Source organism: Vulpes lagopus, chromosome 10 (assembly GCF_018345385.1).
Source record: "Vulpes lagopus strain Blue_001 chromosome 10, ASM1834538v1, whole genome shotgun sequence".
NCBI classification, from domain to species: Eukaryota; Metazoa; Chordata; class Mammalia; order Carnivora; family Canidae; genus Vulpes; species Vulpes lagopus.
In genome coordinates, this window is record NC_054833.1 from 102329960 (window position 1) to 102347205 (window position 17246).

A 17246-nucleotide genomic window follows, 5' to 3' on the forward strand; every position below is an offset into this window, starting at 1 on the left:
ATAGTGAATAGAGGATGTAGTTTCCTCATGGTCTGGCAGGGAGAGGTTGGCCTGTAGTTTTGGCTTGAAACGAAAAGTTTTTAGCAACCCATTTTCAGTTATCTGTGTCATCTGTAAGCTGGCAGGGTGAGCTGTGTAAATCAGGACCATCTAGTCAGTAGCAAGATTTTGAGTACAAGTTACAGGTGTTTCTTCAGATCCCTTCTTACTGTAAAATATATCATCTGTCTAGAAAATTACATAACACATGCACAGTCTTACCAACTTAAAAAAAATTTTAAAATAAATTTATTTAGTCTTACCAATTTTGAAGTGTTAATCTATGTAACTTACCACCACAGTCTAGAAAGAGAATATTGCCAGAGCCCCAGGTCACTGTCCCTTCCCTTCCCTGGAAGGAAACACTGTCCTAATATTTATAAAAGTAATTTCTGTTTTTATTTTTATAGTTTTGCCACCATTAATGGATTCCTCAAAATAGTTTCAGTTTGCCTGTTGGACCTTTTATAAATGTAATCCTCCCACATGTATTCTTGCATTTTACTTCTTTTTCAACCAGTGCTGTTCCATCTTATTTTACTGCCATGTCTTCTTAGTCCATTTTTACTGGATTACCTCAGGCTTTGACTTTGCATTTTGCTGCAGTACAGGAGCTTCTGGAGAGCTAGCAAGAGGATCAGGGTGTTGTGACCAGGGCGGCAGTCACTGGTTTCAGGTGGTGTTGGGGGATCAGTGTGCAGAATTAGAGAAAAGCACTTAATTTTACAAATGGGAAGCCATACGATCATTAAGAGAGGAATTCAAAAAACAAATTGAGGATAGAAGCCAGATTGTAAGGCAACATGACCAGAGGCAGCAGGATCTGGTTTTGTGAGTGAAGTTGTCTTCAAAAGCAGGGAGCAGGGATCCCTGGGTGGTGCAGCGGTTTGGCGCCTGCCTTTGGCCCAGGGCGCGATCCTGGAGACCCAGGATCGAATCCCACGTCGGGCTCCCGGTGCATGGAGCCTGCTTCTCCCTCTGCCTGTCTCTCTCTCTCTCTCTCTCTCTCTGTGTGTGTGTGTGACTATCATAAATAAATAAAAATTTAAAAAAAAAAAAAAAAAGCAGGGAGCAGACAAAGTTGATCTTGGAGCTGCCACCCTCTCTCTCTGAGGGAAGTACAGGGTGCAAGAGAGAGGTATGTGAGAAAACAAGGGCCCTATGAGAGCGAGAGGGAATGGGGGCAAAGGCACTGGTAGAGAGTTTGCGATTAGAACGGAATTAGGAATAACTTCAGGGACACGAAAAGAAGCCAGATGTGGAGGCAGAAGACAGTTGCTGACATGAATGTGAGTCTGTAGAGGGTTGAGAGGACTCCTGACAGGCAGTCGTTCAGAAGAGTTGTGTCCTGTGAGGCAGTAACATTGAGAAGCGAGGGCCCAATGGAGGGCAATGACATAGAGCAAGACCTTTTGCCCCTTATCCCCCTTTTAGCTCAAACAAATCATGTTCTCTGGTGCTTCCATGTTCCTATCTGTAAAATGAAGGAATCAAATGAAATTCAATTCTAAACTCTTCTAAATTCTTTGCTCTCTAAGGGTAGCTGTAAAGGAGATTCTAGATATGACCTAATTACTCCAAAATGCCCTGATCTTTCATAAAGCTCCTAAACGATTTTAGAAGAATCTCCCTCTGACCAGACCTAATATGTGAAAATGCAACTCAGGCAATTAAGAACATTTGAGATTGATTATCCATTTTACAAAGAGATACATCTCTTTATCAAAAAATTCTTTTAAACAGTAAAGTTTCATTATACGTTTAAAGCAATTCATTTCACAAAATCATATTCACGCTTAGCTCCTCTGGAGCATATAAAAGGAGGAACATTTGTGGAGGCGAAAGTTCAATGTGACGTTAAATCCCAGCATCCCTCTTCACCTGCTGAGCTGCCAGTTATTATTTCACTTCATTTAAGTTTCTGCTCAAATGTGACTTCCTCAGGGAGTCCTGTCTAAAAATAGCTCTGCCATCAGTTCTCTTATCCTGGGTGTTTTTTTTTTAATAACACTATCACTACCAGACATTTTATTATGTATTTATCCATTTGTCAGTTGCCACCACTGAGCTGTGAGATCTATAAAGGCAGAGGCTGTGATATTCATGCTTGTCCAGGTATCTTAGAGCAGTGCCTGGCATCTAGGAGATGGTCAGTAAGTACTTGTTGAATGGATGGATGAAGGAATGAATGAAGGAATCTCACTCCAGTGCAACCTGTTGCAAAATTGATGTTGAATTAAAAAAAAAAATTCCAGGATTTTCATTTGGTGATTTCTAGGGTCCAAGGACTACCAACTGGTTACATGGTCACGAGATCAGACGCTGAGAATGTGGCGGGTGGATTCCCAGATGCAGAGGGTATGTATTCAGTTCTGTTGTGGAGGAGTGTAACTGGATACACTAGAAACTTAAAAAAAAATACAAGATTTAGTATTTTTGGCAGTTAGAGGATATGTGGTAGACATTTAATAATAGTTGCTGGTGGCCTGAGTGGCATGTGTAGGCCACACTGAGGCTTTGAGGTTTTCAAGAGCCAACTTTAGTATTTGGTACTTTTAAGCGTGAAAAGCCTCTGACTGCCTTTTCTCTTGTCCTGGTATGAGAGTCTGGGTAGCCCACTGAGCAAATGGCCTGTGGACCTCATTTCTTTCTCTTCTTCTAAATGAACTAGGAAGTCTAACCTTACTCTCTGCAGTGTTCAGAGCCCTTTACATCCATCAGCAGCACCTGTTCTATGAATACCTTTCCAATGTTTGCCACATAAATGATAATGCTTCTTATATGAACCATAATGGTTTGTACCTGGTGTGAACTGCTGCTGTTGCCCTTGCTATATTCCATCTCAGAACGATTCTTTCATTCACTGGCTACATTTCTTAAAGGAAGGAACCATGCCTCACTTGTGTTGCTTCCCCCATGATGCTTTGGATAAGGTCAATAAAAGATACTGGGTAAAATTTGCAATTTGCAGGGTGCCTTGCTGGCTCAGTTGGTGGAGCATGCAGTTCTTTCTTTCTTTCTTTTTTTTTTTTTTAATGCCAAAACCTAAGAATGAGAGCCTGCAACTTTTTTTTTTTAAAGATTTTATTTATTTATTTACTTGAGAGATGGGGGTGCTGGGGAGGAGCAGAAGGGAAAGGAGAGGTACGAGCAGACTCATGGCTGAGTGTGGAGCCCAACATAGGCCTCAGTCCCATGATCCTGAGACCATGACCTGAACCAAAACCAAGAGTCAGACATTCAGCTGACTGAGCCACCCAGGGGCCTCAGAGAACATCCAACTCTTGATCTCAGGGTTGTAAATTTGAGCCCCATGTTGGGTGTAGAGATTACTTAAAAATCAGTGAATGAATGAATCAATCTTAAAAAGAATTTGCAACACTGCTTAGTATAAAGTCACTCTGAGCATTTTGGTTAAGTATCATCACCTACTGCCTTTCAAATATATTTTTTCTAGAAAGTACCATTTGTTCATTTTTGGTTTTAGGCTAGCTGACCAACTCCAGAAAGGCTTGAAATTTTTAAAATAATGTTTTCTGAGGCTTGCCTAAACTGTGAACAGGATGAAAAATTTCCAGGGTAGTTAAAAGAGTCTATTCTCTAGGTATTTAACCAGGTAGATCTGGTGGTGGGTGACACCTATTTTGATTATATCGGGTTTTGGCTGACATCTTTAGCCTTTGTTTATTTATTCATGAGAGACACAGAGAGGCAAAGACATAGGCAGAGGGAGAAGTAAGCTACCTGCAGGGAGCCTGATGCGGGCCTCGACCTGAGCCAAAGGCAGATGTTCAACCACCGAGCCCTCCAGGTTTTTTTGTCATCAGACTTTTTAAAGTCTGAACTCTTAACTAGCCATGATGATCATTTCCACTGACTTTTGTAGAGCTAGATCTTCTACCCTATGTCACAGCTTTGTGCAAACGACATATTGGATGGTGTTGATGAGTTCATTGAGAGCATTTCTCTTCTGCCGGAGCCGGAGAAGACCCTTCACACTCAAGATACGGATCACCAGCACAGCTCAAGCCATGGGGAGGAAGAAGGTAATTGGCCAAACTAGTGTTTCAGGTGAGGTGCCCCTCTTTGCATTTCAGAGTTACGGCAGATGCCCCAGAACTGCTCTTGGGCTCACTTTCAAAACTGTTTTCCAACCACTGAAGAACCTCTCCCTCCTGCTAGTCTTAAAGGAAGACCCGCCAAGCAGTATCCTGGAAGAGAAGAGGTCGGAACAGCTGGGGCTGCCTCAGACTCTGCAGCAGGAGTTCTCTTTGATCAATGTGCAGATCCGGAATGTCAACGTTGAGGTGCTCACTGCTTTAGGGGATTCTCTCATGCTGGCGGGTGGTGCTTGGTGGGCAAGGGGCCGATTTCAGCTGTGATTCCAGTTAGCTAATAGCTTTGTTGCTCTAACTAGTAAATCCCTCTGCTTGCTTTTTTTATTTTTGAAGTTTTCTAGAGAAAGAGATGTTTGACAAATGCAAATTATAGCCTCACCATAATATTTTCTCGGAAGATGAACCAAAGAATAAATTCATGCTCGTGTATCTTAAAATCCTCTCAGATGCCTCAATTCCTCATTTTACCATGGGTGGCATTTACTCAGATCCAGAAAGGCTTAGTGTTTTGTCGAAGGTTACTAGTATAGTTAATGTCAGAGCTGAGTTTGGAAGCTAAACCTGACCTGCCACTGTTCTGTAGGCTCTGCTGTGCTGTCTTCCCTTAAAGCTGGTCACTTTCTTGATAACTTAGATTCATAGTAAGAAGGTCACCAAACCTCTTTGTTTATTTAACACATGGAAAGTTTGCTCCCTTCCTTTTGAGGTGGTTTTGAAATGGTTTCCTTCAGAGAATTGAGTCTGTGAAGTTTTGAATCTTGGTTTCTTTCTTTTTGGCCTATATTCAACTAACAGTAGTCATGGATACGTGTGTGTCCATAATTATCTCCTTTGTCCTTTTTTTGAGGGGTTGTGGGGAAGGGCAGAGGGAGAGAGAGAATTCTAAGCAGACTCCGCACCTAGCGTGGAGCCCAATGCAGGGGTTGATCTCACAACTCTGAGATCATGACCTGAGCCAAAATCAAGAGTTGGGTGCTTAACCGACTGAGCCACCCAAGTGTCCCTCCTTTGGCCTTTAGAAGGCTCTGCAGTACATGCTTTTCTCCCTACTTTACAGAAGGAGAAACAGACACTAAGAGATGTAATGACTTGTCTGAGGTCAGCAGCTATTTCGTGGAAGAGATATTTGAATCTGTCTCTTGACTTCCCACATGTGTGCCTTTTCCCACTCTACTCCAGCAGCCTTTTCTGGTTGGCAGCATGAGAAATCAAGACAGAGAAAGGATTCCTTGATTAATTGGTTATCTGTATCAATTTAGATCACACCCCCTTTGTTGAGAACAATGTTGTTAGCCTAGTGATTCTAGTTTAAGAGGGAGATCTTGATTGCAAGGAGTGCTTTTTCAAAAGTATTGAGATATAATTCACACATCATCAAATTTACCCTTCTAACGTGTACAATTTGGTGTTTCATAGTATAGTCACAGAGCTGTGCCACCATCGTCCCTAATTCCAAAGCATTTTCATTGTCTCTGAAAAACCCTATACCCATCTGCAGTCACATCCCATTGCCCCCCCCCATCCCCACCCTTGGCACCCAGTAATCCATTTGGTGTCTCCATGGATTTTTCTAGGAGTGCTTTTCAATTGAACCCAGTATTTCAATTCTTCATGCTTTATTTTCTCATCTTAAATATAACAAGTTTCAGTCTACCTCACAGCTTTAGGATGAAGCTTTTTTAAGTCAAATTACTTTGAACTTATTAAATCAGTGCTAAAGTTAAAGATCGGTCTTGAACATGAGTTTTCTAAATCTTCCAAATTCATTTGTCTCTGGAGAGTCTCCCTTTCCCCAGGTCCCAGGAACCTAGAGCTTGCAGCTAACTTGTCTAAATTCATTTGTATCTAGAGATGCCTGATGGTTCGTCTCTTGAGCGGTTGTCCCTTTGTCATCTGCAGATGGATGCGGCAGACAGGAGCTGCACGGTGTCTGTACACTGCAGCAGCCACCGTGTCAAGATGCTGGTGAAGTTCCCGGCGCAGTACCCCAACAACGCTGCCCCTTCCTTCCAGTTCATCAACCCCACAACCATCACCTCCACGATGAAAGCCAAGCTGCTAAAGGTGGGGGTCTGTGTTCACAAATTCTCCTTAGTGTTGTAAGAGGAAAACTCTGTTCATGGGCATCAGTGTCTAGGTTGAGTGGTAAAGCTAAATGAAAACTCCAGTAGATAAAGATTTGAAAGTCATCTGTGCTTATGTGTGTCAGTGTTAACTGTTGATATTCGCTGTGTATAGAAAATGTTAGGGATCCCTGGGTGGCGCAGCAGTTTGGCGCCTGCCTTTGGCCCAGGGTGCGGTCCTGGAGACCCGGGATCGAATCCCACGTCAGGCTCCAGGTGCATGGAGCCTGCTTCTCTCTCTGCCTCTCTCTCTCTCTCTCTCTCTGTGTGTGTGTGACTATCATAAATAAATAAAAATTAAAAAAAAAAAAAAAAGCAGGGAGCAGACAAAGTTGATCTTGGAGCTGCCACCCTCTCTCTCTGAGGGAAGTACAGGGTGCAAGAGAGAGGTATGTGAGAAAACAAGGGCCCTATGAGAGCGAGAGGGAATGGGGGCAAAGGCACTGGTAGAGAGTTTGCGATTAGAACGGAATTAGGAATAACTTCAGGGACACGAAAAGAAGCCAGATGTGGAGGCAGAAGACAGTTGCTGACATGAATGTGAGTCTGTAGAGGGTTGAGAGGACTCCTGACAGGCAGTCGTTCAGAAGAGTTGTGTCCTGTGAGGCAGTAACATTGAGAAGCGAGGGCCCAATGGAGGGCAATGACATAGAGCAAGACCTTTTGCCCCTTATCCCCCTTTTAGCTCAAACAAATCATGTTCTCTGGTGCTTCCATGTTCCTATCTGTAAAATGAAGGAATCAAATGAAATTCAATTCTAAACTCTTCTAAATTCTTTGCTCTCTAAGGGTAGCTGTAAAGGAGATTCTAGATATGACCTAATTACTCCAAAATGCCCTGATCTTTCATAAAGCTCCTAAACGATTTTAGAAGAATCTCCCTCTGACCAGACCTAATATGTGAAAATGCAACTCAGGCAATTAAGAACATTTGAGATTGATTATCCATTTTACAAAGAGATACATCTCTTTATCAAAAAATTCTTTTAAACAGTAAAGTTTCATTATACGTTTAAAGCAATTCATTTCACAAAATCATATTCACGCTTAGCTCCTCTGGAGCATATAAAAGGAGGAACATTTGTGGAGGCGAAAGTTCAATGTGACGTTAAATCCCAGCATCCCTCTTCACCTGCTGAGCTGCCAGTTATTATTTCACTTCATTTAAGTTTCTGCTCAAATGTGACTTCCTCAGGGAGTCCTGTCTAAAAATAGCTCTGCCATCAGTTCTCTTATCCTGGGTGTTTTTTTTTTAATAACACTATCACTACCAGACATTTTATTATGTATTTATCCATTTGTCAGTTGCCACCACTGAGCTGTGAGATCTATAAAGGCAGAGGCTGTGATATTCATGCTTGTCCAGGTATCTTAGAGCAGTGCCTGGCATCTAGGAGATGGTCAGTAAGTACTTGTTGAATGGATGGATGAAGGAATGAATGAAGGAATCTCACTCCAGTGCAACCTGTTGCAAAATTGATGTTGAATTAAAAAAAAAAATTCCAGGATTTTCATTTGGTGATTTCTAGGGTCCAAGGACTACCAACTGGTTACATGGTCACGAGATCAGACGCTGAGAATGTGGCGGGTGGATTCCCAGATGCAGAGGGTATGTATTCAGTTCTGTTGTGGAGGAGTGTAACTGGATACACTAGAAACTTAAAAAAAAATACAAGATTTAGTATTTGTGGCAGTTAGAGGATATGTGGTAGACATTTAATAATAGTTGCTGGTGGCCTGAGTGGCATGTGTAGGCCACACTGAGGCTTTGAGGTTTTCAAGAGCCAACTTTAGTATTTGGTACTTTTAAGCGTGAAAAGCCTCTGACTGCCTTTTCTCTTGTCCTGGTATGAGAGTCTGGGTAGCCCACTGAGCAAATGGCCTGTGGACCTCATTTCTTTCTCTTCTTCTAAATGAACTAGGAAGTCTAACCTTACTCTCTGCAGTGTTCAGAGCCCTTTACATCCATCAGCAGCACCTGTTCTATGAATACCTTTCCAATGTTTGCCACATAAATGATAATGCTTCTTATATGAACCATAATGGTTTGTACCTGGTGTGAACTGCTGCTGTTGCCCTTGCTATATTCCATCTCAGAACGATTCTTTCATTCACTGGCTACATTTCTTAAAGGAAGGAACCATGCCTCACTTGTGTTGCTTCCCCCATGATGCTTTGGATAAGGTCAATAAAAGATACTGGGTAAAATTTGCAATTTGCAGGGTGCCTTGCTGGCTCAGTTGGTGGAGCATGCAGTTCTTTCTTTCTTTCTTTTTTTTTTTTTTTAATGCCAAAACCTAAGAATGAGAGCCTGCAACTTTTTTTTTTTTAAAGATTTTATTTATTTATTTACTTGAGAGATGGGGGTGCTGGGGAGGAGCAGAAGGGAAAGGAGAGGTACGAGCAGACTCATGGCTGAGTGTGGAGCCCAACATAGGCCTCAGTCCCATGATCCTGAGACCATGACCTGAACCAAAACCAAGAGTCAGACATTCAGCTGACTGAGCCACCCAGGGGCCTCAGAGAACATCCAACTCTTGATCTCAGGGTTGTAAATTTGAGCCCCATGTTGGGTGTAGAGATTACTTAAAAATCAGTGAATGAATGAATCAATCTTAAAAAGAATTTGCAACACTGCTTAGTATAAAGTCACTCTGAGCATTTTGGTTAAGTATCATCACCTACTGCCTTTCAAATATATTTTTTCTAGAAAGTACCATTTGTTCATTTTTGGTTTTAGGCTAGCTGACCAACTCCAGAAAGGCTTGAAATTTTTAAAATAATGTTTTCTGAGGCTTGCCTAAACTGTGAACAGGATGAAAAATTTCCAGGGTAGTTAAAAGAGTCTATTCTCTAGGTATTTAACCAGGTAGATCTGGTGGTGGGTGACACCTATTTTGATTATATCGGGTTTTGGCTGACATCTTTAGCCTTTGTTTATTTATTCATGAGAGACACAGAGAGGCAAAGACATAGGCAGAGGGAGAAGTAAGCTACCTGCAGGGAGCCTGATGCGGGCCTCGACCTGAGCCAAAGGCAGATGTTCAACCACCGAGCCCTCCAGGTTTTTTTGTCATCAGACTTTTTAAAGTCTGAACTCTTAACTAGCCATGATGATCATTTCCACTGACTTTTGTAGAGCTAGATCTTCTACCCTATGTCACAGCTTTGTGCAAACGACATATTGGATGGTGTTGATGAGTTCATTGAGAGCATTTCTCTTCTGCCGGAGCCGGAGAAGACCCTTCACACTCAAGATACGGATCACCAGCACAGCTCAAGCCATGGGGAGGAAGAAGGTAATTGGCCAAACTAGTGTTTCAGGTGAGGTGCCCCTCTTTGCATTTCAGAGTTACGGCAGATGCCCCAGAACTGCTCTTGGGCTCACTTTCAAAACTGTTTTCCAACCACTGAAGAACCTCTCCCTCCTGCTAGTCTTAAAGGAAGACCCGCCAAGCAGTATCCTGGAAGAGAAGAGGTCGGAACAGCTGGGGCTGCCTCAGACTCTGCAGCAGGAGTTCTCTTTGATCAATGTGCAGATCCGGAATGTCAACGTTGAGGTGCTCACTGCTTTAGGGGATTCTCTCATGCTGGCGGGTGGTGCTTGGTGGGCAAGGGGCCGATTTCAGCTGTGATTCCAGTTAGCTAATAGCTTTGTTGCTCTAACTAGTAAATCCCTCTGCTTGCTTTTTTTATTTTTGAAGTTTTCTAGAGAAAGAGATGTTTGACAAATGCAAATTATAGCCTCACCATAATATTTTCTCGGAAGATGAACCAAAGAATAAATTCATGCTCGTGTATCTTAAAATCCTCTCAGATGCCTCAATTCCTCATTTTACCATGGGTGGCATTTACTCAGATCCAGAAAGGCTTAGTGTTTTGTCGAAGGTTACTAGTATAGTTAATGTCAGAGCTGAGTTTGGAAGCTAAACCTGACCTGCCACTGTTCTGTAGGCTCTGCTGTGCTGTCTTCCCTTAAAGCTGGTCACTTTCTTGATAACTTAGATTCATAGTAAGAAGGTCACCAAACCTCTTTGTTTATTTAACACATGGAAAGTTTGCTCCCTTCCTTTTGAGGTGGTTTTGAAATGGTTTCCTTCAGAGAATTGAGTCTGTGAAGTTTTGAATCTTGGTTTCTTTCTTTTTGGCCTATATTCAACTAACAGTAGTCATGGATACGTGTGTGTCCATAATTATCTCCTTTGTCCTTTTTTTGAGGGGTTGTGGGGAAGGGCAGAGGGAGAGAGAGAATTCTAAGCAGACTCCGCACCTAGCGTGGAGCCCAATGCAGGGGTTGATCTCACAACTCTGAGATCATGACCTGAGCCAAAATCAAGAGTTGGGTGCTTAACCGACTGAGCCACCCAAGTGTCCCTCCTTTGGCCTTTAGAAGGCTCTGCAGTACATGCTTTTCTCCCTACTTTACAGAAGGAGAAACAGACACTAAGAGATGTAATGACTTGTCTGAGGTCAGCAGCTATTTCGTGGAAGAGATATTTGAATCTGTCTCTTGACTTCCCACATGTGTGCCTTTTCCCACTCTACTCCAGCAGCCTTTTCTGGTTGGCAGCATGAGAAATCAAGACAGAGAAAGGATTCCTTGATTAATTGGTTATCTGTATCAATTTAGATCACACCCCCTTTGTTGAGAACAATGTTGTTAGCCTAGTGATTCTAGTTTAAGAGGGAGATCTTGATTGCAAGGAGTGCTTTTTCAAAAGTATTGAGATATAATTCACACATCATCAAATTTACCCTTCTAACGTGTACAATTTGGTGTTTCATAGTATAGTCACAGAGCTGTGCCACCATCGTCCCTAATTCCAAAGCATTTTCATTGTCTCTGAAAAACCCTATACCCATCTGCAGTCACATCCCATTGCCCCCCCCCATCCCCACCCTTGGCACCCAGTAATCCATTTGGTGTCTCCATGGATTTTTCTAGGAGTGCTTTTCAATTGAACCCAGTATTTCAATTCTTCATGCTTTATTTTCTCATCTTAAATATAACAAGTTTCAGTCTACCTCACAGCTTTAGGATGAAGCTTTTTTAAGTCAAATTACTTTGAACTTATTAAATCAGTGCTAAAGTTAAAGATCGGTCTTGAACATGAGTTTTCTAAATCTTCCAAATTCATTTGTCTCTGGAGAGTCTCCCTTTCCCCAGGTCCCAGGAACCTAGAGCTTGCAGCTAACTTGTCTAAATTCATTTGTATCTAGAGATGCCTGATGGTTCGTCTCTTGAGCGGTTGTCCCTTTGTCATCTGCAGATGGATGCGGCAGACAGGAGCTGCACGGTGTCTGTACACTGCAGCAGCCACCGTGTCAAGATGCTGGTGAAGTTCCCGGCGCAGTACCCCAACAACGCTGCCCCTTCCTTCCAGTTCATCAACCCCACAACCATCACCTCCACGATGAAAGCCAAGCTGCTAAAGGTGGGGGTCTGTGTTCACAAATTCTCCTTAGTGTTGTAAGAGGAAAACTCTGTTCATGGGCATCAGTGTCTAGGTTGAGTGGTAAAGCTAAATGAAAACTCCAGTAGATAAAGATTTGAAAGTCATCTGTGCTTATGTGTGTCAGTGTTAACTGTTGATATTCGCTGTGTATAGAAAATGTTAGGGATCCCTGGGTGGCGCAGCAGTTTGGCGCCTGCCTTTGGCCCAGGGTGCGGTCCTGGAGACCCGGGATCGAATCCCACGTCAGGCTCCAGGTGCATGGAGCCTGCTTCTCTCTCTGCCTCTCTCTCTCTCTCTCTCTCTGTGTGACTATCATAAATAAATAAAAATTAAAAAAAAAAAAAGAAAATGTTAGAGCAGTGGTTCTTAACCTTTTTGGATCATGGACCCACTTTGAACATCTAATGAAAATAGTAGACCCTTCCTCAGAAAAATTTGCACAAATGTATATAATTTCAGAAATATTGCATGTAAATAGATGTAGTTCTATAATTGTATATAATCTGCTCATAGATCTCATTAAAGCTATGCATTAATCTCAGGTTAAGAACCCTGCAATACATTTTAATTTATCTGGAAACAGTAGGCAAGATGTATTCTGAAGCTAAAAGATATTTTATAATCAGAAAACAGGAGGTGCATTGGGGGCTCAGTCAGTTAAGTGTCCAACTCTTAATCTCAGCTCATGTCTTGATCCCAGGGTCGTGAGTTCAAACCTTGTGTTGGGCTCCACTCTGGGCATTGAGCCTACTTAAAAAACAAACAACAAACAAAAACAAAATGTAAGGTAATTTTAAAAAATCCATTTCCTGAAAGGAAGTGGTGTCATCCTCAGGTGAGGCTCGGCTGCTGCACAGGTGAGGTATCTGAAGGAATGCTGGTGCCTGAATGGAGGTGGGTTAGTCTGGCATCTAACTTGCTCCTGTAGGTCCTTGCTCCTGCAGGCTCAGGAATTTGCTTTGTCAGTCCATGCAGAACTAATCAGCAGAATTTCCATTAAAGAAGCCCCACGAGCTGGGCATGATACACGTTTTTCAGCATGAGCAGCATCATGAGTGAAATAACTGAAATGTTCTGACAAACCAAGCTGACCCAAGTGCTATTCACCTTTTGCCTAGTTTGTATCATATACACTTGACCCATCTTCCTGGAGGAAGATATGTAACCAAGAAATCTTTCAAGTGGTATAGGGATCTCTCAAATGCTACTTTGATTTGGTAGCATAGGTGCATTTTGTGCTTGGAAATTTTTTTCTTTTCAAACATAATTAACATATAGCATTATATTAAATTAGTTTCAAGTGTACTAATGTAGTGATTCAGCAATTTTATACATTACTCAGTGCTCATCAGAAGTGCACTCCTTAATCCCCATCACCTATTTCAGCCATCCTCCCACCCACCTCCCCTCTGGTAACCATCTGTTTGTTCTTTAAGAGTCTAAGAGTCTGTTTATCTATACTCAGAATTTGAATATTTCATTGTCTTATTTGCACATACAAAAAAGATTTTCCTATTGTTATAAAAACGATAGGATTAGGAAGTGTCTTTTTATTTTTTTTTATTTTTTTATTTTTTATTTTTTATTTTTTTTAAAGATTTTATTTATTTATTCATGAGAGAGAGAGAGAGAGAGCGAGGCAGAGACACAGGCAGAGGGAGAAACAGGCTCCATGCAGGGAGCCCGACGTGGGACTCGATCCTGGGTCTCCAGGATCACACCCTGGACTGAAGGCGGTGCTAAACCGCTGAGCCACCCAGGCTGCCCCAGGAAGTGTCTTTTTAAAAAATATTTTATTTATTTATTCATGAGAGACACAGAGAGAGGGGGCAGAGACATAGGCAGAGGGAGAAGCAGGCCCTATGCAGGGAGCCTGATATGGGACTCAATCCTGGGACTCCAGGATCACGCCCTGGGCCAAAGGCAGATGCTCAACCGCTGAGCCACCCAGGGATCCTGGAAGTATCTTTAGAATTCTAATTCAGTGCTGTCTGATAGAAATATAATGCAGGCTGCACAAATTTTTAAAATTTTCTAGTAGCTACACTAAAAAAATTTGAAAGTAGCAGGTAAATTAATTTCATTAATTTTTTTACTTAATCCATTATATGCAAAGAATAATCATATCAGCATGTGATCCATGTAAAAATTATTGCGAGAGTTTACATTCTTATTTTTGTACTAAGTCTTCACTCGGTATGAATTTTACGCATATGACACATCTCAATTCAGCATGCCTAGCAACTGAGGCTGGCCCTTTCCTTTTTTTTTTTTTTTTTTTTTAAGATTTTATTTATTTGCTAGAGAGTGAGAATAAGCAGGGAGCAGGGCAGAGGGAGAGGGAGAAGCAGACTGCTCACTGAGCAAGGAGCCTGACGTAGGACTTGATCCCAAGACCCCAAGATCATGACCTTTGCCAAAGGTCGATATTTAGCTGACTGAGCCACCCAGGGGCCTCTAGCACATCTCAATTTATACTTGCCTCACTTCACACGCTGTGTAGCCCCATGTAGATGATGACTTCCGTGTTGGACCATACAGGCCCAGATAACATGCCTGTCTTTGGTATGTGTACGTCAGTTTACAACTAGGGCATATGCTTTAAAATGTTAGGATTTATATTTTTAAAGAAGAAGAAAAAAAAAGATAGCTTGTAATTTCTACTGAAGTGAAATTTGTTCCCCCCCGGCTCGTACTGAGTATTATGCTGGAGTACTGAGAGTTTCACAAGGGGGTGGGGTTTAAGCTAGGAAGAGAGGAAAGGAATAGAATTCACAGTAAAGAAATGTGTTCTCTCAAGCTGTGTGAGCCTGTCCTGGCAAAGCAGAGGGCTTCTCAAAGAGGACCCAGGAATGAATCTGCCCTGGGAGCCTCCAGAGCAGGTGGAAAGTAGGATGCTGCCTCGGAAGCCTTAGACACAGCCATGCTCCAGTCTCCCTGCGTTTTCACGGCTTCCCACTTCTTTGAAGAATAAAAGTGAATCAGGAGAAGGAATGTTGTTGCTATTCTTGACTGTGTTTCGTGCCTTTTCTAGATCCTGAAAGACACTTCTCTGCAAAAAGTGAAACGTAACCAGAGTTGTTTGGAGCCCTGCCTGCGCCAGCTTGTCTCCTGCCTTGAGTCTTTTGTGGTGGGATTCTTGTACCAACCTATGCTTTGATGTTTTGTTATGTGTCTTCCTCCCCAGACTAATGTATCCGTATTTTGTAAGTCAGCGTTCAGACACCTTGTGGGTTTTAGTCTGTTAATTTTTAAATTTCAGAACCAAGAAGACAGCACTTCCAGCAATCCCTTTGCACTCTCAAACTCCGTCACTCCGTTTGCCCGGGTGACCACTGCCTATGGGTCATACCAGGATGCCAATATTCCCTTCCCTAGGACCTCGGGGGCCAGGTTCTGCGGGGCAGGTTGGTCTCTCTTTTGGGTTCTCTGATTCTAGATTTTTGAGAGTGAGCAGCTCAGTATGTCCTATAGTCTCTAAAGAAATTTCAGAAAAATCAGGAAATTTTGTTTGTTTCCTGGAAACTTCTAAAGACTGCTGTAGCATTAAATGGTCTGCTGCTGAATTGGCTTCTGTGGCCAAAACCTAAGAATGTTCACCATAATTACAGTCTTAATTTTTTTTTTTTTCATTCTGATGAGTATGAGTGTGAACCTTATCCAGATCCCTGGTTCTCAGCACAGGACGGGTCCCCTAACAAAGAAATACAAAGTGCCCGAGAAGATTTTTTTTCCACACCACACACAGCCCTCCTGGATCCTAGAGATTCTGACCTTTGTCCTTGTTACATGTGGCTACAGATAGGACTGACCAGGGCTGCCTTACTTAGGATTTCCCACGTGCAGCTCATTGACCTTGATGTGCACCTGTGGCGTCTCCTTTGGCAGGGTATCTGGTGTATTTCACAAGACCTATGACGATGCATCGAGCAGTGTCTCCGACAGAACCCACGCCAAGGTGAGCCTGGGAGATGCAGTTATCAGCTGCGTTCGTGGAGCCATAAGTGGGCAGACATCTGAGAATGAGCACTGAGTTTTTCTTTGGACAAGTGGTGTTAGTTCTTCAGTAAATACCCACTATAGGATTTATTCATGAAAGATCAGGTTCATTAAATTGCCACTAAGCTGAGATTTGAGAGGTCAGGTTACTACCAAGCCACCAGAAGTAGTAGTTTGATAAAAGCTGTTGTCAAAACAAGGCAAATTCTTTTTTAGTGTGCTTTCCCCCTATTGCCAAAGTATTATCTGAACATTAAATAAAAAAAGAAAAATAACAAAAAAGATCAGCTGCAGTTCCACAACGCTAGTATGCCACTTCTCACATTACCAAAACATGTTACATTTTTTAAACTACATTAAGTGGTTAGAAAAACTCACAATATGGAAGTTTTCAATTAAAATTTGAAAACTCTCCTTTTCCTTGGTGAGTCACTCTTAGCAATTTAACATGCTTTCTGTCTAGTCTCCATTATTTATTTGTGTGTGTGGGGAGGTTTGTTTGTTTTATTCTGTTTTTAAGAGGCAATCTAAAGTAGCAAATGGGAATGTGGACTTGGGAGCCGAGCCACTATGTCCACATCTTGGCCCTGCTGTTCCGTGACCTTTGGCAAATTGTCTAAACTGGGCTTGAGTTTCCTCAACAATAATTTGGGGATGATAGTGGCACCCACATCCTTCAGTTGCTGAGAAGATTAAATCTGTAATCCCTGAGAAGCATTTAGAACACTGCCTGGCACATTGCTCTGTGTTTCCTATTATTACTACTGGCTGTTTTTTCTTTTTTAAATGTTTTTACTGTTTTATCAAGATATAACTCCTATAGTATATAGTTGACCCATTTAAAATAATTCAGTGGCTTATTGTATATTCACAGATATAGACAGAAAGTAGATTAGTGCTGGCCCAGCCCTGGAGGAATGGGGGACTTGGAACTGGAAGTGTTGACAGCTGGGAGATGCTGTTTCTTTTGGGGGTAATTAAAAATGTTCCGTAATTGACTATAATGATGGCTGCACATAAATTCTCCTATTCTGGTCATTCTATATAAATAGAATCATATAGTTATGTGGCCCTTTGTGACTGGCTTCTTTCACTTAGTATAATGTTTTCAAGGCTCATACATGTTGTAGCATGTGTCAGTACTTTTTATTGCCAGATAAAATGTATATGGCACATTTTCTTTATTAACTCATCAGTTGATAGACATTTGGGTTATTTCCACTTTTTGGCTGTTATGATAGACTTATGGTTCTGTAATGGGGCAACCAGGATAATATGGAAGCCCTCTACTGCAAACACTGGATGTGTTGGATGTAATATAATTAGCATACTTACAGGAGAGAAGGGAGATTGAACTGCTGTCCTGAGAATCTGCCCATCTCTGCTGTAACCCAGGCAGATGAGACCTTGGCTGACAGGACTGGGGAGTTACGTGTTAGAGATCCTGTACGTTATTCCAGGTTCCTTATTAGAAATATTGTACTAAAAAAACAATCACCTATTCTTTTTTT

At 42.0% G+C, this 17246-nt stretch overlaps 1 protein-coding gene across 1 annotated transcript in view; it reads left to right on the top strand.

Annotated features, from left to right (window-relative positions):
• Positions 1–17246, top strand: part of WDR59 (WD repeat domain 59) — a 101485-nt gene that overhangs the window by 51242 nt on the left and 32997 nt on the right. Inside the window, exons 11-17 of the mRNA XM_041772575.1 lie at positions 2318–2397; positions 3953–4085; positions 4222–4346; positions 6057–6221; positions 14771–14866; positions 14999–15143; positions 15625–15694. Coding sequence (XP_041628509.1) covers positions 2318–2397; positions 3953–4085; positions 4222–4346; positions 6057–6221; positions 14771–14866; positions 14999–15143; positions 15625–15694 — 814 coding nt within the window. The remainder of the gene's footprint in view (positions 1–2317; positions 2398–3952; positions 4086–4221; positions 4347–6056; positions 6222–14770; positions 14867–14998; positions 15144–15624; positions 15695–17246) is intronic.